The sequence below is a fragment of the Lycorma delicatula genome, chromosome 5 (assembly GCF_047948215.1).
Source record: "Lycorma delicatula isolate Av1 chromosome 5, ASM4794821v1, whole genome shotgun sequence".
Lineage (NCBI taxonomy): Eukaryota > Metazoa > Arthropoda > Insecta > Hemiptera > Fulgoridae > Lycorma > Lycorma delicatula.
The window spans coordinates 13,834,631-13,857,789 of NC_134459.1; the positions used below are offsets into that span (position 1 = coordinate 13,834,631).

A 23,159-nucleotide genomic window follows, 5' to 3' on the forward strand; every position below is an offset into this window, starting at 1 on the left:
AGTCCTAAAACTGTGGGTTAATTTTGATACACGGCTCACACAATTTAAAATATTTATCATTTTATTTAAATATATATTTTCGTTTATTTAATTAAATGATTTTAACTAAATCGTGTACGCATACCGTATTTAATTCGCACTGGTGTAGCGATACTAGCGGCTACTTTTGACACTAACCTAACTAATGTATTTTCACAACTTACACAGAACAAATTGCGATTGTACGGTCGGCAGATTGGTTTAGTCGCGATGCTTAACGCACCAGGTACCGAATCAACCGGGCGATCGAGTTCGAGACTCAGCCAGATCGGTTATTATTTTAACACTTTAAATATTATTCATTTATTTAATTCTAACGCTCACCTGTGACGTTACAACATAGCAGAAGACTAAAATAGTATTCTTTTGGGGTGCGGGTGCGATTTTGCGAAATGTTACATTTTGCAAGCATTGTTATTATTTAAGTGTTAGCAAATGTGTGTAAGAAATATATTACCGTAATAAGGCGAAATTCTGAGATGCTGAGGGTGACCTTGCTCTACAGCCTCACCCTCTTGATCTTTAAAGTTGAAAATTTAACGGCATCAATGCCCCATGTATATAAGTAATCTGACCGAGTTTGGTTAAAATCGGTCCGGTAGTTTTGGAGATATAGATGATTTTGAGGCCAACACCGAGCACATACACCTACTTACGAACATTAACATCCAATTTTTTGGGTTCCTTAGGTGTCGTCAAGACGTCATGATCCGGTGAAAACCGCTTATGCTCAAACTGAACCGGTAATAATAGTTTTCCTTCTAGTGCTACAGCTCTGTTACAGCGCTATCTAGACCTGAAAATAAAAAATATAGATAATTAAATTTCTAATAAACAATAATGAAAAAATTAATTAATTATCATTAACAAGCTTATAAATAAATTTTTTAGGCCTACAGTAAGAAACCCACCGGGTTAGTCTAGTGATGAACGCGTCTTCCCATATCAGCTGATTTGAAAGTTGAAAGTTCCAGCGTTCAAGTCCTAGTAAAGGCAGTTACTTTTATACGGATTTGGATACTAGATCGTGGAAACCGGTGTTCTTTGGTGGTTGAGTTTCAATTAATCACACGTCTAAGGAATGGTCGAACTGAGACTGTATAAGACTAGACTTCATTTACAATCACACATATCATCCTCTGAACTAATACCTGAACGGTAATTCCCGGATGCTAAACAGGAAAAGAAGAGGCTTACTGTAAGAAGTTCGTAAAACTAAGAATATATAAATTAATTAAAAATTATATTTAAAAAGAAAACAATACTGCAATGAACTTTTTATTTAAAATTAAATCAATTAAAATCAATTTAACGTTGCTAATAAAAAAAACAGATATACAGTTCTTAACATTTGCCATAAGATAATATTGAATATGTATTTTTATTAAACTTCATTTATTTTTTCAAAACGTGCAAGAAATACAAAGTGAGATATTCTAAATTCAAAATATGTTTAACATTAAAAATACAGAGATCGTAAATTAAATTAATCCATTAAATACATTAATATAAATCCCTATAATAGCTGCAGGCATCTTAATATAAAATTCCAGTCGCTGTCGATATTAGTATAACCATTTCTAAGACAACTGTAATCGTTTTCCATTGATTTATTTACCGAGCCGAATGTAATTTTATATATCGTGCTAAACTCTCCGAAATACAAATTATATTAAGCACTAAAAGTGACACTTTTACTTGGTTTACGGTAAGGACGTATTAGATAATGAACACCACTTATCATAGAAAAGCATAGAGACAGCAATTTGGATCTAGTACTGCGTATTAATTTATATTAATCACAATTAAAATAAACACAAGTAGAGAGAGTAAAGCAAAAATCTTTAATGAAACGTTCAATTCAACAAACTGTATCATCGAAATCATTAATAAAAAGTTATAAAAACGATTAAAAAATGTAATACAATAAAATATGACGATTCACAAGTATGAATTTTCAAATAAAATTCTAAAAAAATACGAATTTATAAATTATTAAGTCTGAAGTTAATTAATAATAAAAATAAAATATTACAATAAACAAACTTTTACGGTATTTTGAAGGTACGATATAGAAGAATTGGTAAATTTTTTAATAGAAGTACGGGGCATTTTGTAGTTAAAAATAGTATACACAATACATAAAAACCAGGATCAATATTACATTTTACATCATCACAGCCCAAAACCAGGGTTTCTAGTAAGTCGAACAAAATAACAAAAGTCCAAAGCTCAGCAGTTTCTATTCGATTTCCGAGATCTGAATTTCCGGTTATCCAGGGAAATAGTGTTTTTTATTGTAATACCGAACGGAATGTATGAGGGGAAGATTTCCGGACCATCGAACGAAGCCTGTGGTCGTGGACTTCCTAAATCACCCTAAACCACCCTACTATTTCGTATTACCAACAACCAGTCTCCCTTTTCTACAACCAATCCATATTCTTTCTCTATACTACAATTCCCCTTTTGAATCGTTTCATCTTCACCGAATCAAATTCAAGGGTTTGAAAAAGATATGTATATTAAATAAAATATTACTGTTTTCATCATATTAAAATCAGAATTTTTTTAACGGTTGTGGTAAAAATAAGAAAATATTCTAAAATTTACTAAAAAAAAAACGGTCACGTGTTTTTCATAGAAAAAACTATTAAAAGTTTTACATTTTCAGTAAAAAAAATAAAAATATTAGCGAACTTTATAAACAGATAAATACGTAATTACAGTTGTCCGAAACTGATTAAGCTGATCCGAAAGTAAGATATTAAACTTGTGCGAATCTAACCTCAGGACATTACGCTAGGAACGCTCGGAAAGTTCTCAAGATAACAAGAAATGGCGCAAGTACGACCAAATCACCATGATATTTATCAAGTATCATCCTTTAGATCGCATGTTGTGAATTTTTGGATGTTTAATTGCCTTTTTTTGTGGCGGTCGAGTGAAGTAAATAAATTTTAATATTTTCTGAAAAATGGATAAAATTGAAGTTCGAATTTTTAATAAGTAATTTGTTCTAAAAAGGTTTAATAATCCTGACGGACAAAACAAAAAGTGACAGATCCCACTTTAAAGAATTCTTCTCCTTCGTTTCCGAAGGTAAAAAAAGTGGGCTTCTGAATTTAAATATAGCCAAACATCATTTAAGTTGATGAATGATCACAAAAAACCGTTAAAATCGATAAAAATCCGCAGTGCCGTATTATATGATCGCCAACTGAAGGTGCGGCAGCTTGCTAATATCGCAAACATCTCGATAAATTGTGTCCACTACATTTTAGGCGACGTTTTTGAGTATGAAAAGGTTTTCCGCTCGTCGGATGCCTTGTTTGTTAACAACCGATCAAAAACGCATTCGGCTGAATACTTCCCCAGGATGTTTAAATTATTTAAACGCGATTCCTCTGAGTTTCTTCGTAGTTTTATAACAGAAGATGAAATATGTATTCACCATTACATATCATACACCAAATAGTGGGTGGGAGCAGGTGAAAGTGCAACAACCAAAGCGAAAACGATTACATCTGCAGGAAAATTCACGGTTACTGTTTTTTAGGATTTTCTTGGTGTGATGCTCACAGACTATCTGGAAAAAGGCAGAACCATCACTAGGAAAAATTACGTTATTGTATCCGTATTACTTAGCCCTTTGGAGGATGGCTGAAAGTCTTAAAAATAACTGTGTTGTTAGCTTTTTTTATATTATGGACCACCTAATTACTGCTACTCAAATAAAAGAAATCACTTTGTTATTTAATATTTTATTACTTTAAAATTATTTTTCAGTAAATATCGTTAACTTATATTTTTTAAAAATCTATATAAAACTTTTTCAAAAGTTTTGAATATCACAAAAAGATATTTACTTGCTAGGCTATAAATATTATATTGCGCGATTTACCTTAAACGTAAAACAGTGTTTGATGATTTGGAATTAGAAGAAAATGTAAATGATGTAAAAACTAATGGGGATTTCAGATGGTCCATATATATTGAGAATATTTTTATTTGCTTTTCTTCAACTAGCAATGTTTTTTTTCATGTTTGTCCTCAAATCTTGCATTCTTAATTTAACATACTTCCTGACATTGCCGATTGATGAAATTTTGCACAGTTACTAAGGTCGGATGACTACAATATTCCACCATTACTTTTGCAGACATCGTAAGTGGTAGATTAAGGGTACGGGTGTAAAAAAATTGCAAAATATGCAAGGCGGCTATGCGGAGTTTTCGAGATCGCAGATGACAAATCCGATAGCAGTTTGACATTAAAAAAATGACCAAAACTTACGTTACGGGAGTTTTTGTGGTTTCGAATTTGATAAAATTTCGTTATCTATCGTATAAATATATATACAGATGATATTTGGCGGGCAGTATGTTGAGACAACTTCTTAATTAAAAATTTAATTAAGTAAATGAACTTCACTATTTCGTTACTTTGTATAGTAAATGATTGAAAATTTGTTTAATATTTTATAAATATCAATATATGATGTTATTTCTTTTAAAATCCAAATTAACCTAGTTATTAAACTCATGCAATGTATGATAATTTGATTAAAGTATGACTAAAAAGTATAAAGCAACTTTTTTTTAAATTTTGAAATGTTTTTATAATGTTATTTTATTATTAACATACGCGTATTATCGATACCAAATGGGTAAAGAAATGCAATAAGATATTGTCTATGTTTAAAATATTCATGAAGTCGTTTTATCAAATGTATGTATACATATATTGATCTTCAGAATACTTTTTTTATGATAATAATTCATTTCTAAATTTTACTGACGTTATTATGAATGATAATAATATACTTGACAAGGATTCATCAATAAATACTTATAACCGAGAAGCATTGTTAAGTTTATCGAAAAATACAGAAAACAATCTGAACGATGTGTTTTCAAAAGATAATTCACATTTCTTAAAAATGAATACCTTTTTAATAAAAATAATTATTAAAACAAATATTAATTAATAAATTAAAGAAATCGGTTCAAAAAAATTTATCTAACTACTCTATCAGATAAGAACTTAAAGAAAAGAATTACGAAGAGTTAAATTTTATGAACTATCTCATTCTAGCACCGAGTAAATACTCTTCATGCTAAACATTTAAAAAGTAAAATTTTCCGAATTAAATTTTTATCGGGTAATTTTTTCTTCGGACTTCTTATCCATATTGATTAAGTAAAAGTTTATCAACGTTTTGTTTAACAATACATAGTTGAACGACAACTTTAGACAATATATTTTAAATTAAGATCAGGCAAAACACAATCGCTGTTTTCCAATTTTTATAATTCAACATTGTATTGTAGTGACCTTTGGACCCCTTTAAATATTTATATAATTTAAAATAAATGCAATTTGTAAAACAAAATAAAATAAAGCTGTCTGGATATTTAAAAAAGATAATAAGATATTTTCAGGTAAAAACCATTACAAAAATAAAGGAATGGAAAATACTTAAAATCAGACAAATCATCGAAAAAAACTGTCAATAATTTTATTAGATTTTCCCAGAATTTACGACGAAACTAAGATTTAGTTCTTACTTCAGTGATATAGTTAGAAATACTTTTTCTGTCTTATAATTCTATTCATTTATTTTTTCGTAAATAATCAGTAAAACTTTATGAAGTTAACATAAATTTAACGAAGTCTATCCTCAACTTTCGTAGATATTATTATAAAATATTGTCTATAAAAACTTCAAAAATGTTTTGAGATATTTCAACAAAATTTTAACTAATAAAAAATTTAGTTCAACTAAATTTTTTATTAATGTAGGTAACAGTATAATTTATATACAATAATAGTTAATTTATTAACAGTACATACAGTATAATCTAACAGTATAACACCAGCTAAAATTATTGAATCAGAAGTAGGAATTCAACATAAGCCTTAGGTAATCATAAATGAAACCCAAATACCGGAAAAAAATCAAACAATAAAATAAAATAAAAAAACAATTAGTAATTATTAACAAGAAAATCAAAAAATAAATAATTTAAGAAACTATAACAATCGTACATAAAAAATTCTTAATAAAAAAGAACCAAAAAGAGTATAATAAACAAAAACAAAACCGCTCTAAGTCGTTCAGGTTAATAATCCCGACCGAAAACCAATAAAAACAGGAATTAATCTACAGTAAAAAAATAATAAATAAAAGAAATCAACAACAATAAAATCCAAAATTAAAAAATAATATAAACTGAAAACAAATAACATAAAACTTAGACAAAAAATCAGAATAATAATGAAACAACAGAAATAAAAACAACAATACGAATTCTTCTTCTTAGGCAACAAAATACATAAGATAGCTTATCAATTATAAAAAAAATAAGAAATAAACCCCAAAAACGATAATAAACTAACTATATCTGGTAAAGATGTTGACCGGTACATTTGCACTTAACGCTTAACATTATTTACCGTTACAAACAGAGCTAGTTATTACAGGTTTATCTGAATTAGATGATTATTTTTAGGTTGGAATGATTTTTTTATCACTTGCTAACACATTATCGTTTAAATTGTTCGCATCTTGAAAACTTTTCTTCTTCTTCTTTCGATTATACCTTTTTACATCTTGCATTTTCTTTCTTATTTTCCTTTTCTATCCGTTATTTCCAGTATTTTTTATTTCTTTGCGAGTGCTTTTTTTACTCTTCTGTAAATTTTCGGGAACTGTTCTTTGGTTTTCCTTTCCCATCTGGTTTTAAACCCTCAGTTGTTTTTGAAACCTATTCTGTCATTATTTTTTTCCAATTTTCATTTAGTTTTTCTAAGTTTTGGTTTATTTCCCGGTGCCTCTCTATTTTTGTTTTTCTATCTTTGTAAAAGTTAAATAATTGTTTTGTAAATCTATTGTCATTAATTCTTTAAATATGACCAAAAACCCTCATTCTTCCTTTTACGCATTTCCGTTTCTAAATCTTTCATTTCTTGGTAAATTTCTTTGTTTGATTTTAGCCTATCTTTCTAGTTTAAAAATTTCCTTTCTAAGTTCCCTGTTAGAGTTATTCCACGTAATTCCAGATACACATGTATGTATGCATTTTTTTTTCTAGCTGAAACATTCTGTATCTGTCGGATTTTCCAAGTTTATTTAGAGCCATGTTTTTTTTCATTTATAATGAAATAATTATTTTGTTATTATTTAATTCTTTTTACATTTATCTAAAAGAAATAAGTTTAAAGTTAAACTGATTAAACTCGTCATCGCAAAATCAGCTGATTTTCGAAGTCGAAAAGTCTAAAGTTCGAATCCTTGTAATAAAGGCAGTTGCTTTTATGTGGATACCGGTGTTCTTCGGTGGTTGATTTTCAATTAAACACATGGTTCAGGAGTGGTCGACCTGAGTCTGTTTCAGACTACATGTTTACCGGGTACATTTGCAGCTATGTCAGATCTTTCTTTCTTTTTTTTCCTGTTTAGCTTCCGGGAATTACCGTTCAGATATTACTTCAGAGGATGAATGAGGATGATATGTATGAGTGTAAATGAAGTAAGTGTAGTCTTGTACAACCAGAGGTCTACCATTCCTGAGACGTGTGGTTATATGAAACTTAACCACTAAAGAATATGGGTATCCACGATCTAGTATTCAAATCGGTATAAAAATAATTGCCTTTCCTAGGACTTGAATGCTGGAACTCTCGACTTCCAAATCAGCTGATTTGGGAAGACGCGTTCACCGCTAGACCAACCCGTTGGGTTAGCTACGTCAAATCTGGCAAGGCGGTAGTAGTAATTACATTTGTCTATACACATCCACACATCCAGACTTGGCAGTAGCTGGAAAACTGAGTGGAGAAACAAAATTACTACTACTTCTTCAATTAATACTAATTTTTGTGTTTAATAGCAGTAGGTTTACTTTCTGCTGATTAAAAATATGGAGGATACATTTTTAATGGGCCACTGGGTGGCGGGAGGGAAAGTGGCCCGTTAAGAACAGTGATCTAACCAAACTGATATAGTTTTCTCTCCTCATGCAGGTCCCAGTGGTGCTTACAGTCCGGATGGCGCTATGGGATATATGATGGACGGACAACAAATGATGCATCGCGGACCTGGAGACCCTGCCTTCCACAATGAGTACCATTATCCACCCCAATATTATGGACATCACCTGTAGTCCAGGTAACTACAAATAAATGTATAAATGTTATATTAATTTTTTAGTATTTTGTTTTTGTGAATCAGATATATTTATCCTCAAGTTTTGTTTAAACAAATCAGTCTATTGTATTCATTCTCAAAGATTTGCCTTTTTAATCTGTAATTTAATATCTAGTTTTGTCTTAGATTTTTTTCGATACATCAACTCTTTAGCTTATCCAGTAAAATATTAACGTAAGAAATTCAACATTTGGATTAATGTAGATTTATTAAAATCAATAATTAACAAATTATTTCCACGTGCCATATTTAGTTTTATATTTTATTTTAGATTTATATCTCCTAACACTTGATTTAGGATTGCTAAATGCCTTGACTACAGAATAGTTAATGTGATTAACTTCCTCAAAAAATTAGTATTTATTAACGGAAAGAAATGAAAATTTACTGAATAAGGGTAAATTAGTAATCGAGCAAAATCCCCATATTTGGCAGATAAAAATCTTAGAGAATCCGAAGCAGTATTGTGTATGATAATGGAGAATAACATTATTAGGGAATCTGATGTACTACAGCAGTTGTAATATATTTTGCATTTGTTGTGACATTTCTTACTCTGAATAGTATAGTTTAATAACAAAAATCAATATTTTTGTCATCCAAACAAAATTCCTGAGGTATTTTCTTTTCAGTTAGAACTTTGTGACCACAAAGTTCTAAGTTTGTGGTTCTAACGAAGTTAGAACTTCGTTAGAACAAACTTTCAAACTCCAAACTTTTTAGAAAATAGATATACTGAACCCTATTTCATTAAACAGTCAGAATTAAATGATCTGATTTGTGATCTACTGGCCCACAAAGTTCTAACGAACAAGACCTTGTTCGTTATTTTTACGAAAGTCAATCATAAAAAAATTATAAGTAATCTCCTTTTAATCTCTGTATCGTAACAAATTTGTTTTATGACTCATTTTTTTTATATACCAAGCATTATTTAAACTACTCCTACCTTATGTAGTGCAAATAGTGTAAACTACCTTACTATTTAGTGCAACAATTTAACTTTTAAATAATTTAATTTTTTTAAAAATAATTATTAAACCATAGTTTATTCCTGTTACTCCATTTAAATTTATAAAATATCTATCAACATTATTAATTTCTAATTTTTATTAATTTCCGAGACTTGTGGTTTAATACGATAATGAATTAGCATTTAATAATCACTGATCATCAGCGATTTTGTTAAATGCGAGTGAATAACTGAGTCTTGTAGTATTTTTCATGCCGATTTCAAATATGAAATCAGAATTCTTCAATCAGGCTTAGTTTTTGTAACTACCATTCTTATTTTCTGTTGGTATCATGGATGAACACAATAAGCATAGTATTTTGTGAACGTATTTCATTATATTATTTAACGAAATAGTTTTTGTTTATTTATTACAGTCATGTTAATTTTTGTCACAATAATTTGTTAGAAGTCATCATGTTTATTATTTACACTATTAAAATAAACAAGAACAAAACAAAAGTAATGAAATGTAGTAGAAATAACAAAGATGGACCGCTGAATGTGAAAATAGGAGGAGAAAAGATTATGGAGGTAGAAGGATTTTGTTATTTGGGAAGTAAAATTACTAAAGATGGACGAAGCAGGAGCGATATAAAATGCCGAATAGCACAAGCTAAACGAGCCTTCAGTAAGAAATATAATTTGTTTACATCAAAAATTAATTTAAATCTCAGGAAAAGATTTTTGAAAGTGTATGTTTGGAGTGTCGCTTTATATGGAAGTGAAACTTGGACGATCGGAGTATCTGAGAAGAAAAGATTAGAAGCTTTTGAAATGCGGTGCTATAGGAGAATGTTAAAAATCAGATGGGTGGATAAAGTGACAAATGAAGAGGTATTGCGGCAAATAGATGAAGAAAGAAGCATTTGGAAAAATATAGTTAAAAGAAGAGACAGACTTATAGGCCACATACTAAGGCATCCTGGAATAGTCGCTTTAATATTGGAAGGACAGGTAGAAGGGAAAAATTGTGTAGGCAGGCCACGTTTGGAATATGTAAAACAAATTGTTGGGGATGTAGGATGTAGAGGGTATACTGAAATGAAACGACTAGCACTAGATAGGGAATCTTGGAGAGCTGCATCAAACCAGTCAAATGACTGAAGACAAAAAAAAAAACTATTAAAATAAACAAGAATGTTACTCATTCTTACTATAAACATATCAACCTATCATTATTTATTTTTGTCATTATATGTACTTATGTTTATTAAATTAGTGTGTTTTTAAAGTGTTTCTTTTTAAACAGTATTATTTATTGTAATGATAATAGTGTATACTTAATTATTGTAATGTATAACACATTGCCCCACACTCGCAGTTGCATTAATCATCACAACTTAATTTCTGCTATATCAGTGGTGAGGTAAAGTTGAAGTCTCAGAAAATAAATATGATTCCACCGCTAAAAAAGTCGTATGAACTGTGTTTTGGATGTAAATTAGGTAATCAAGACAAATCCTGAGCTCGTCATATTTGCTGTGCTTCTTGTATAACATTGTTGACCGGTTGGCTAAATGGATCTCGTCACATGTCATTTGCAATTCCAATGGTTTGGAGAGAACCGAATGATCACACCAGAGAATATTATTTTTGTGTAATAAAGATATCTGGGATAACAGCTTAAAACTAGAAGTACTGTTGAATACCCTGATATTACCTCTACCATGCGACCAGGACACAGCCAAGAGCTTCCGATTCCAGTATCACCAGAAACATGGAACTTTGATAAAGATAAAGATGAAATTGTCGAATCTTGTGCTGACTTATCAGATAATGAAGAAAGAGATCCAAACTTTTTAGAAAATAGATATACTGAACCCTATTTCATTAAACAGTCAGAATTAAATGATCTGATTCGTGATCCAAATTTATCAAATAATCAAGCAGAAATACTACCATCAAGAGTGAAAGGATGACATCTTTTAAAACCAAGCACTAAAATAAGTGCTTTCTATGACAGACAGTCAGAATTTAAACATTTTTTTCTCTTTGTAAGAAAACTTAGTATACTGTAATGATGTGGGCTATTTACTGGAATCTTTGGTAATAAATACCCATCAATATCCATTAGCATACGGTGTTCACATGAAGGAGTCTTATGAAAATACGAAACTTGTATTGAGCAGGATTCAGTAAGAGAAACATTTATGGCATATTTGTGGAGATCTGCAAGTAATAGCGCTTTTACGTGGACGGCAACTTGGATAGACTAAGTTCTATTGCTTTTTGTGGGAGAGGGTCAGCAGGGATAGAAGAAAGCATTACATAAATGAGTTGTGGGCATCATTCTTCTCTCCTACTGATTGTAGGAGAGAAGAATGATGTTAGTCAGGCACTAGTAAAACCAGAAAACGTTTATCTTCCGCTACTACACATTAAACTAGGTTTATTCAAAAATGTTGTTAAAGCAATGAATCGTAACGGTGCAGGTTTTCAGTTACTGAAACCAAATTCCGTAACATAAGATATGCTAAAATAAAGGAAGGTGTATTTTTTGGACCATAAATAAGAAAACTAATGAGTGATCCGGCGTTTGAAGAATTTTTCAGTGACTAGGAGGTTGCTGCATGGAAATCATTTCAAAATGCGGTTCTTCGGGAACCATAAGGCCAGTAATTACAGAGAACTTGTGAGTGAACTCCAGAACCACAAAGAACTTGGGTTTAACGTATCGGTCAAAATCAATTTCTTACATTCACATTTGGATTTTTTCCCTAACAATCTCGGCACTATCAGTAATGAACATGAAGAACACTTTTACCAGGAGATATCTACAATGGAAACACGATACCAGGAAAAATGGTACCCAACAATGTTAGCTAACCTGAATGCTGTTGGAATCTGAAGAGGGTTCTACCAACAGCAAATTATAGCAGAAAATCCAAAAGAAATAGATTGTAGGTAAAATGGATGTAATGTATTGTCATATTACATACATTTTCTGTTTCAAAAGAAATTTCAATTACAAAAAAACTGAGCCTGAAAAAAAAAATTAATATATATGAAATCAGCATAAAAAATACAATAAGAATCAGCCATTCACTCTCATTGAACAAACAAAAAATTTAATTTTGTTGACCAGTGTGATAGTCAATCATTAAATTAATATAAGGGTTTAAAAAAAACAGTTTTATTAAAAATATTACAATAACAGAGGTAAAAATACTACTTATACCAGTAATTCTTTGAGTTTTCTCTTAGAGTCGATGATAAGGGAAAAACAAACGAATCCAAATTTTAGCTAAAAGTATTTTTTTCTTTATATATTCTACTGTCAAAATATTATATAACAAAAGTTTTTTTTTTTTTTTTTACAATAAAAAATAATTTCTTATAAAAAAGTGATTTATTTTAATAAATGGATAATTTAGGACTGACTATATATGGATCTTCTTTGGATTGGTGGTAAGTCAAAAGTTTTTAATAAGTTTATATCACCATTCACAGAAAAATTCAAAACAGTCTTAATCCGTTTTTGGAAATTTATCTGTATTTTCATTTCATTTTTTACTTTCCAGCTACAGCGATGTATGCTGCTATAACGGGAAAGTATATAGATAAGTAAAAAAAAACAAATTTTAAAAATTGTCTTTTTAAATTTGTACATTAAGGAGAAATTAAAAAAAAAAAAATACAAAGAAAAGTAGATTTAATTTAATTATAAATAATCTGCTAAAAACCTTTTCATTCCAGTTGAAAAAAAAATATTTTTGTCAGATGGACGTTTGTGCTCTACGTATTTTTTTTTTTTTTTTTTTAACTACGGACCCGCCTCACCGATTTTCTCCAAATTTGTTAGGCAAATACTTCCTGAGGGAAAGAATCTATTATCTTTTTTAAAATTGAAAAAAGAGTCGTAGTGTTTTAGCTGAAATAAAATCTCAAATCATTACTGAGGAACTTAAGCAAAACATTTTTTTTTTAGAAAAGTTGGATTTTTTTTATCATACACAAATTACCAAAAAAATCTATTTAATATTCATCCCCTTCCCAAAGTAATTATTTTATATATATATATATATATATGTTTTGCAATATTTTTCTTCTGAAAAGGAGTTGCTGGGAGTTTTTTGCATCTATGTGTTCAATATATTAAACATCAGTAGGCTTTTAAACAACTATAAACATATTTTGCAAGTCCTTACTCCATTGGTCTGTTAACAAAACATTTTTTTTTTTATTTGTTAAAAATTTATTTCAAATTTCAAACCTTCCCGCAAGTTATCCATTGTATTTAAATTGTAAAGATCCTAATTTTTTTGATAGCCCTTATACTTCAGTATTTCTTGAAAAAAAAGAGAAATTAGTGAAAAATGTTCACCTCCTTCCTAGAAAATTACAGCTTTGTTTATTCAAAATTACGGTTAAATCCTTTTATATTTTATACAATTTTACAATTTATTATCACCACATTAGGATTATTTCCTTGAAAATTAATTTCGTACTTTTTTGTTATCGCACCTCAATTTTGTTATGCAACTTATTCAGATTTCATGAGAAAATGATTAAAACATTTATTTAAGATGGAAAATATATAATTTTAATGAAAGATAAAAATCATAAAACACCTCATAAATACAGTATAAATTCATATACACCGTAACACATCATGCCACAACTCATCACTTTCGGAGGATGAAACTCGCAAATGCTATTTACGCCACATGAATTCAGCTTACATCAGCATAAACCTAATCAAACAAACATAACCAACGTTCGCTTCACTCGTTTACCTTATCTAACTAAAATTATTTTTTTTTCTTTTTTTTCCTCCGGGATCACTTGTCAGGTATTGCTTCAGAGGATGAGATAAATTACCATTTTTGTAGCGTGTGAAAATGTCATGCCTGACCGAGGGATTCGATCCCGAGACTTCCGATGAAAGGCCGAGACGCTACAATTCGCGGCACGGAAGCCGGAAATTAAAATTGAATTGACGTTAAATAAGTTAACGTTAATTAGAGGAGGTTAACGAGCGCAGGTTATATTTGGTAAGGTTATGTTGATATACGTACATCAGTACACGAAATCGACATAATCTAAACAACCATAACACCTACGCTCGCTTCGTTCGCTAGCAGACATATCTTTTGTTTAATATATTCTAAAATATGTTTAATAAGTTGTTTTTCAATAAAGAAGTTGCATCAAAAAAAATTGGTGGTGTGATAAACAAGTACCATTCATTTTATTAGCTTTTCAAAACTGAATTGCATAACTTTTCCAGCTACTCCGGTTAAGTTATGCAATTCACTGCTAAATTTTTTAAATGGATAAAATTTGTGATTCAGAAATTAATTAATGCTTAGGATTTTCCTCTGACATTTAAAATACAGGATGATTCAAAGAAACGGAAAAATTTAACAAATTAAATAACGTTAATGAAATTTTTTTTTTTAGAAAATGAATTTTATTTCATGTAATTGTACAAATGTTGCCATTTTAGGATACATACATTTTAGTTTATTTTTTAAAGATGACATCTTGCAGGTGACCTCCTCTTCTACGTAAACACTCACGAAGTCTCTTCGTTAAATTGTTCATGGTTTGGACGTAACATCTCAACTGGAATTTCCGCAATCGCTTCTCGGATCTTTGCCTTCAGTTCTTCCGTGCTACAACGGAAGAACGTCTACAGAACGTGCTACAACGTCTACTGTGGAACACTTTGCTTTTAAGGCGACCCCACAAAAAGTAATCGCAAGCTGAGAGATCAGGCGATCTGGGAGGCCATCTAATGTCACCGTTTCGTGAAATGATACGTTGTCCAAACAATCGGCGTACAGCTGCCATCGATATTCGTGCAGTATGTGACGTTGCTCCGTCTTGTTGAAACCAGGGTGTGTTAAGAATCGGTGGAAATCCCTTTTGTTGTTCCACAACAAAGGTTTGAAGCACGGCTACGTAACGAGCCGACGTCACTGTAATCGCAAGACCGTTGTCATCCTCAAAAAAATAAGATGACATAGCACACCACACGGTCACTTTCTGGCTGTGCAGTGCAACGGACGCTGGTGTAGCTTCGTAGGATTTTCTTGCGCCCAGTATCTCAAATTTTGCTCGTTAACAAATCCACTGTGGTGGAAATGCGCCTCGTCTGACATTCACAGTTCGTGAACAAACTCTTCGTTATCGTTTATCTTCTGAAGCATTACATTACAGAATTGTGCTCGCACAACTGCATCGTTCGGTTTCAGTTCCTGGACGATATGCAACTTGTACGGACGGTATTGCAAGTCCTTCACTAACATTCTTCGAACGCTTGAACTATACGATAAAATTAGATATCCGTTTTTTAATTGCATGTGCTGATGGAACACGGTCGTGCCGTCCCAGATTAAAATGACGGCGAAATTCTCTACGCGCTCTCTCCACACCGTCATTGTTTTTGTAACACGCTTTGATAGCAAATGCACGTTGCGCACCACTCCAAGGATCCACGACAACTAAATGGCAGGTTAGGTTAGAGAGGCTGGCGCCACTTAACAAAGTGGTACCAATCGCCCACGGCTAGCAACACAACTTTCAAAATTTCCCGTTTCTTTGAATCACCCTGTATTTGCAACATCCCCAGTTTCTTTTTGGATAAAATAATATATATAGGCGTATTGGCTCAGATTTTGCCTAGTGTAGAAATTTCCTCCGTCGCCCTTTATCTGGATCCAGTACTTTGAAATACCAAATACGATGACGAAAAATGTTTTAAATTTCATTCAAACTTAATGTTTATAATAATATTTTTAATTATAAATTTTTTATTTATATGATTTCTTCATCTTTTGTCTTTTAATTTTGGACAAATAATTTTAATAAAATATTTTTGTGTTCTGTTTTTTTTTCTACAGGTGTTGAATTCAATGCCGACTGATCGTGAGTTCTGCCGATTTTTACGTAAAATATAGTGGAGATAGAGGTGATGTGAGATGAGTTTATCGTGTTGGCCGTGGTGTCTCCCCTTCCTTCCAACAACTCGAACTGTTCGCTTTGATCTCCGTGGAAGCCTGGCGCGCATAATAACGTAGTTTAGATTAAAAATTTTTTAAAAATAAATAAATTATAGGCAACCACATAACTACAACAAAGATAAATAAACTACAACTTACTTTTAATCTATCTCCAGGATTGAAAATAATTATATATATAAAATTAACAAAAAGAATAATAAACGAACTGATAATCCGGAAAAGTTCTTAAGTAAATAAATAAATAAATGTACGTACGTATAATGTATCTTCACGGTTTATTTTTTTCTCAAATAAGGACTAATGTTAAAAAGTTTTGTATATTGTAAATTTCATACATACAAGACCGAGAGCGACAATTTATTTGAGAAGAAACAGTGATATTTTTATTGTGTGAAGAATATGTGTAGCATAAATATATATATATATATAAATAAAGACATTTTTAACCAGTTTATATATATATAAATATATTTATATATATAAATATAAATAAATGACTAATATAAATTTAAAAGAACGTAAGAGTGTGACATAATGCGCGAAAGAAAATTCACAGAGCCCTTCGTTTTTAACGTGACTGTAATTGTTTGATTTTATGTTAATAATATTATTATTATTATTGATTATTATTATTATTATGATTATTATTATTAATATTATTATTGATTAATTATTTCTGTACAGTGTAGGTACTGTATTATAAATAAAACAATAAATAGAATAATGTAAAACTAAATAAAATAATGTAAACAGTTAATATTATTATTATGAGGTGTGTTTCATTATTTAAGAAAGATGAAATTCTTAAATGTACGTTATAGCTAAATATTATTATTTAATTATGTTATCTTTTTTATTATTATAATTTTGTGGAATCGTCAGGGTAGATTTATGATTATATATGGATATGTTCGTTTGACTTTTTTTTTAGAATTTTCGTCATTTTTATTTAAATTACACGTTTCTGTTTTAATTGATTTTTTTGGATGATGAATTTAAAAATAATGCATGAGGGTTTTTTTAAGTAATTTTTTTTGTAAAATTATTAACCGATAAAAGATTTATTCAATTTTATTTAATAACAATTACGATTCAACCAAATTAATTTAGCAGTATTTTGCTACATTATAAATAAATTTAAAAAAAAAAACACAAAAAATAGTAATGAAAAAAATAATTTTTTTTTCTTAAATATATAAAAATAATTATTAAAATCATGTTTTTTAATTACATAATACACTTTCGAAAGTTAAGATAAATAATAAATAAAACTACATTAAAATAATGTACATCTTACTGTATATTTTAGGTAAAAAAATTTACAGAAAAAGTATCTGTGGAATGTTTGATTGTGTTATATAAAAAACACCTGCTCCTGTAAAATGATTCCAAGAAATAAGATGTATGACTGAAATCTAGTTTAATTAAATCTTATGTACACACACACACACACACACACACACACACACACATTATAATATGAATGTAACTTGATTGTGGGAAAGTAAAAAAAAAAGAAAAATTGTAAATAGTTTTACGCTGTGCAATAAAAAAATTCTGTAATGTGATTATATGATTATAACTTAGTAATAATATTTTTCAATTACTATTAACTTACGAAATTTATTTATTTTTTAATCAACTGTACTATTTATTTTTGAATATAATAAAGTTAAAATTCTTTATCGTATAACGTATTTAAATTATTTTTCTTTAATAATTCATTAAACTTATAAATTATACTTCCTGACGGTCCATACATAATTATAACTAAAATTAAACATACGAATAAATTATTAAAAAAAAATTCTATTTTCGCCTTCAGTTATATAAGAAGATATGTATAATAATATATAAATAAATGACGCTCAATCGTTTATTATATATATAAACATATATATATATATACACACACACACAGGTATTAACATATATTTTTTAAATTATCTTGTATTTTATTATTATTGTTATTCAAATTATTATGTATAATTTTATAAATTCTTGGTCTCATTTTGATAGGAAAGGAAAATGTATATAATAAAATGTCAGAAGGATTATATTATATAATTCTTCTGTCTTATAAATATGTATTATACAATTTATTTACTAGGTACCATGTTATAAATAAATAATTTTAAGACTATAAATGTACTTTCGTATATATAGATATACGGTATATATATATTTATATATATATATATACATATATATTTTGGTGCGAACAAATCTACTTAGCGAAAGCAAATTGTGTGCTATAACCTCTTTGTGTTCAGAATTTTTTCCTTAATCATAAAAAAAATTAACGATTAAATACCCTTGCTTTTATATTTATTATTGTTATTAATTAATTACTTATGTATTGAATAAAATAAATAAATTATATATTCAATCCTGCTATTTCTGAATAAATTATATATTTCTTTATTTTTTTTTATTTTTTATTTCATAGTCCAGCGGTTATCATTATTTATTTTTGTAATGATTTTTCCACCCTCATATGTTGTATAAAATTATACATATATATTTTGCATGTAATTACTTTTTAATATTATTATTATTATATTCTTATAAATAAATTGATATATTCCAAGTTTTCATAACTTGTAATAGCTTGCTCCCTCTTCACCGAATTTTTCGTATAATTTTTTTTCACTGCTAACATCACATATTCTACCTTTTATTTCATCAAAACCTTCGAAATAATAGTAATTTAACAACATATAAAAAAACGGAAACAAGGCGTACTTGATATTAATAATCTTTTTTTATAGTTAATTTAATGATATTTATGCATGTAAGATGAGCAGTTATATGCTGTAAGCCAATTTTAGGGAAACATCCATTGGGAATTGAAGCGATTTAATATGTGAAAAGAATATTGAGTTTATACTTGATAAAATAAAGGGAAAATGTAGGATTTGATGATGAAAGAATATTCGGTTATTTAATTAACGGTTTGATTTAGCTCAGTTACGTCCAACCCAAAATCGTTACCGGGCCAATAAAAGACTAGGAATGTGAAGCGAGTCTTACGCTGCATAGACAAAAGGTATAAACGGCCGGCCGCCGTTATTATCATTTTATTATACAGTTTTAAGTGTAATAAAACAATATTTTTCAAAAAATCAAAAGGTTTTTATTTTTTTTTAAATTCTCCAGATCTAAGTAAACTTATTTATATTTTGTTTCTAACATAATTTTCTTTTTTAATTTTTATTTAGAAGACATGTATTTTATTTTTAAATCATATTATTTTAAAAATAAAAATCTTTACAGCGAGTATCTTTTGCGTCATAATTCAAAAACCTTAAAACTCTAAGCGTTTCATCTATAAATGTTGTAAACCTTTTATTATATAAAAGAGCCATGAAAACTGTATTATCCTGTAAAGCAGTCATAGCCGATATACAGAGATGTTAAATTACTTATGTAAAATATATTATTTGTTAGATTTTTAATACATAAAAAAAGTTTCTATGTAAAATTTGTAAAGGCCACACAGAAGGAACAATTGAGCTCCATACGGCTTACCGGCCACGGATTGGACATAGCTGATTTAATGAAGTTTTTTAGGAAATCTGTGAACAGCAGAGTGAGAGTTGCTATGATGATATCCAATCTACGAGGGACTTATTGAGTAAAAAAAGATGAAAGATGTACATTTTACAAATAATAAACAGCGTATTACAAATTTTGGGGGAAGGAGAAAGGTAATATATATATCTTAGTAAATACTTCGACTTATTGTCATTATATAATAAAATTACCTTAACCTGTTGAAAAAGTGATGTCATAAGTTGAAAAAACTGAGACTTGGTAACACGACAAGGTGATGATACAAGTTTAAAAAAAAAATTTTATAATATTCTATAATTATAATCTACACTTATCCCAAAACGTATTAGATGCCTAGAGCATTCTTTTAAGGTATGTATACGTCAACTTAAATCATATTTCCTATTTTTAAGTTTTGTTTTATGAACCTATTCTGGATTATTTTTTTTTACTATTTTCATTTCATTACGGTTTGCTTGTATTATTATATCGTAGTTGTATTTTCTAATTAAAGTAGAAAAACAGTTTAATTTTTACAGTAGAATGAACAGTGAAATAAATATTAATGCAAACCTATTATCTACCATCATTAGCAGAATTTTATATAATCAAACAAAGCGGCTAAACTTTAATATAATATTTAGTCTTAAAACTAATCGGAAAAGAGGGAGAATTCCTGTAAATAAATATAGCGTTTAAACTTAATCGTGAAAAAAATAAAAATTGTATACCAGATTTATAATTTTTTTCCTTTTTTTTTACAAATCAGTAATAAACAGCGGTAGCCTCGCAAAAGGATCGATTTAAAAAAATGCTATTTATATACGTATTTATACAAAAAAAAAAACAAATTTTACGTATAATTAACAATAGCCTAATAATAAAATACTAATAAATAATGATAATAACATGGTATACCAAAAATTTATCTTTACGAAGCCTAAGTTGTTGTTATTATTATTATTATTAATAATAAAAAATATATAGACAAAGAAAAATACATTAATAGTATTTGTTATTTATTTATTTAAATATATTTTCAGATTTAATTACATACCATTGTGTAGTAAATAGTTAAGATTTGTATTTTTTAAAAAAAAGTTTATAATAATATTTATTATTATTGCTAAATGATGGATTTGACAAAGTATACGAATTTTTTTATGAGTATATTATAATTATTAATAATAATAATTATACTTATTAATAAAAAGAGATAAATATATACACATAATATACATATTTATAAAACTTATAAGGTAATTTATTAATTTTTTTTTTCCATTGCTGTATCTTTTCATTAATTTATTACATATATATTTTTTTTCTTATGTATTATAAATAGAACAGTTTTAATTAAAGCAAGGGTCAATATTTTCCTTTTTATTTAATTATGTACAATTTATTTTATTTTATTGATTATTATATAATACTATTATTATTATTATTATTTAAAAAGGTTGTGCTGTTGTGTATAATTATATATAAATAAATTTAAAAAAATCATAGTTGTTATTTGTTGTAATGATTTTTTGTTGCTCCTTATTATATTATAAATATATTAATATTATTTTTCTTCAGCAGCAGGCCGAATGTAATTCTGTAATTTTTATTATTATTAGCTTATTATTAATAATAATTAATTATCGAGAATTATACATTATTTTTTGGTTAATGTATATTGTTCTCTTAACCGTGATAAATTGTATTTCATAACGATTAATAGTATAATACAATTGTATACTTTATTATTATTGTAATTATTTTCTGTAAACTCAGGTGGATTAATTAATTGATATTCGTAATTGAATTTTAAATTTTTTAATAAATTTGTTAGATTAAGATATTACTACTATTATTATTATTATTAATTATTATTATTATATTATTGCTTCAATATTATCGCTTGTTATTTGAAGATACAAACATTAAAAATTCATCCTGAAATTTGTTATAATTTTAAGTAATATAAATTTATTTTTATTTAGTTTAATTATAATAATTTATTTTCTCTCTGAAATTATAATTATTTGTGTGATAATATTATAATCCATTGTAATTAATAATACTTTTTTACGTTATTTATTTTATTATGAAAAAAAAGATTTATTAAAAAAAAGAAAAAAAACAATTTTATGTAAAATATAGTTGGATAATTTAAAAACTGGCATGCGCAGATTATAAAAAAAATTGTGATTGTGCGCACAGTTAGAAAAAAAGGAATATTATATTTCGGTTTGAATATATGAATCAAAGTAGAACGAAGTAGTAGTTATTAAGTAATAATTTTTTGGTTATATTGTCACACGTCAGAATACAAAATAGATTTTTCTTCTTCACTGCATTATAAATTCATTACACAACTTTTTATGGGTATACGATATTTATTTTTTTACATCACATTAATTTATTTTAATAACATATGTATATATACCAATTTTAGTTAGTAATTTTCAAATTTAAGTTATATACAAAAATTATTTTATTTGTCTAGGAAAAGTTGGAATTTTGGCAGTGATTTTATTTTGTTTTCGGTTGTGTAAAATTTTTAATATTAATTTTGATATTTATTAATTTTAATTAATAATGTTTAATAATTTTTTTTTTCTAATTTATTACTATTTTTTAAATTATGTAATTATAATGGATTATATGAATTTCAAATTTATTATAATAGTGTATTGTTTTTCTCTCTTTTTTTTATAAATGCTTTTTAAAAATAAATAAATAAAATCAATGTAAAAAATAGTAAAATTTTTAATGAATTTTTTTAAATTTGTTATTTATCCCTTATATTTTTATACATTTACAAATCAATAATATAAATATGTCTATGTAAAATTATATAATAATATTATTTAATTAATAATTTTTTTATTTTTTTAAATCAAAATATGTGGTTGACGTAGTTATTTGCCATTTTCTTTTAAATATATTACATTCAATATTAATATACACAAAATAATATTTAAAATATATAATTATATTTTAAAATAAATAAATACATTTTCAATTATTTTATTCAATATTAATTTTTTAATGAAAATAACGTTAAATTATACTCGTTTTTCTTCTTTTTTTATGAAATGTTTTGCAGAGGATGAACTGCAACAAGTCCAATTGTCGTGTTTACCAAAAAGTAAAAACATTATTTTATTGATAAACGTAAAAAATAAAACTAAATGTATTAATTTTTTAGTGTACGTTTTTTCAAAGGGAATAATATACAGTTTTGGATAATTTCTTCCTTTCTTTTTTTTTAATTTGATTATTAGACAGAAATTTTTTTTAGATGTACATGATTTTACCATTTGAGTCTTAAAATATAATAATTGTAAACACTGGTTACTTTATAACTTTTTCCATTTAA

At 27.8% G+C, this 23,159-nt stretch overlaps 1 protein-coding gene across 9 annotated transcripts in view; it reads left to right on the plus strand.

The window, feature by feature from the left end:
- The window catches only part of hth (Meis homeobox homothorax), a 790,031-nt gene extending 771,861 nt beyond the window's left edge, over positions 1-18,170 (plus strand). For 2 of the 9 annotated variants that reach the window (XM_075365654.1, XM_075365657.1), the window contains exons 13-14: positions 8,050-8,212; positions 16,115-18,163. In XM_075365654.1, the coding sequence (XP_075221769.1) occupies positions 8,050-8,207 (158 nt within the window). In that variant the 3' untranslated portion in view covers positions 8,208-8,212; positions 16,115-18,163. Of the gene's footprint in view, positions 1-8,049; positions 8,213-16,114 lie in introns of those variants that run through there. The other 7 variants (XM_075365659.1, XM_075365662.1, XM_075365656.1 and 4 more) reach the window with 6 other exon arrangements.
- Positions 18,171-23,159: the final 4,989 nt, after the last annotated feature.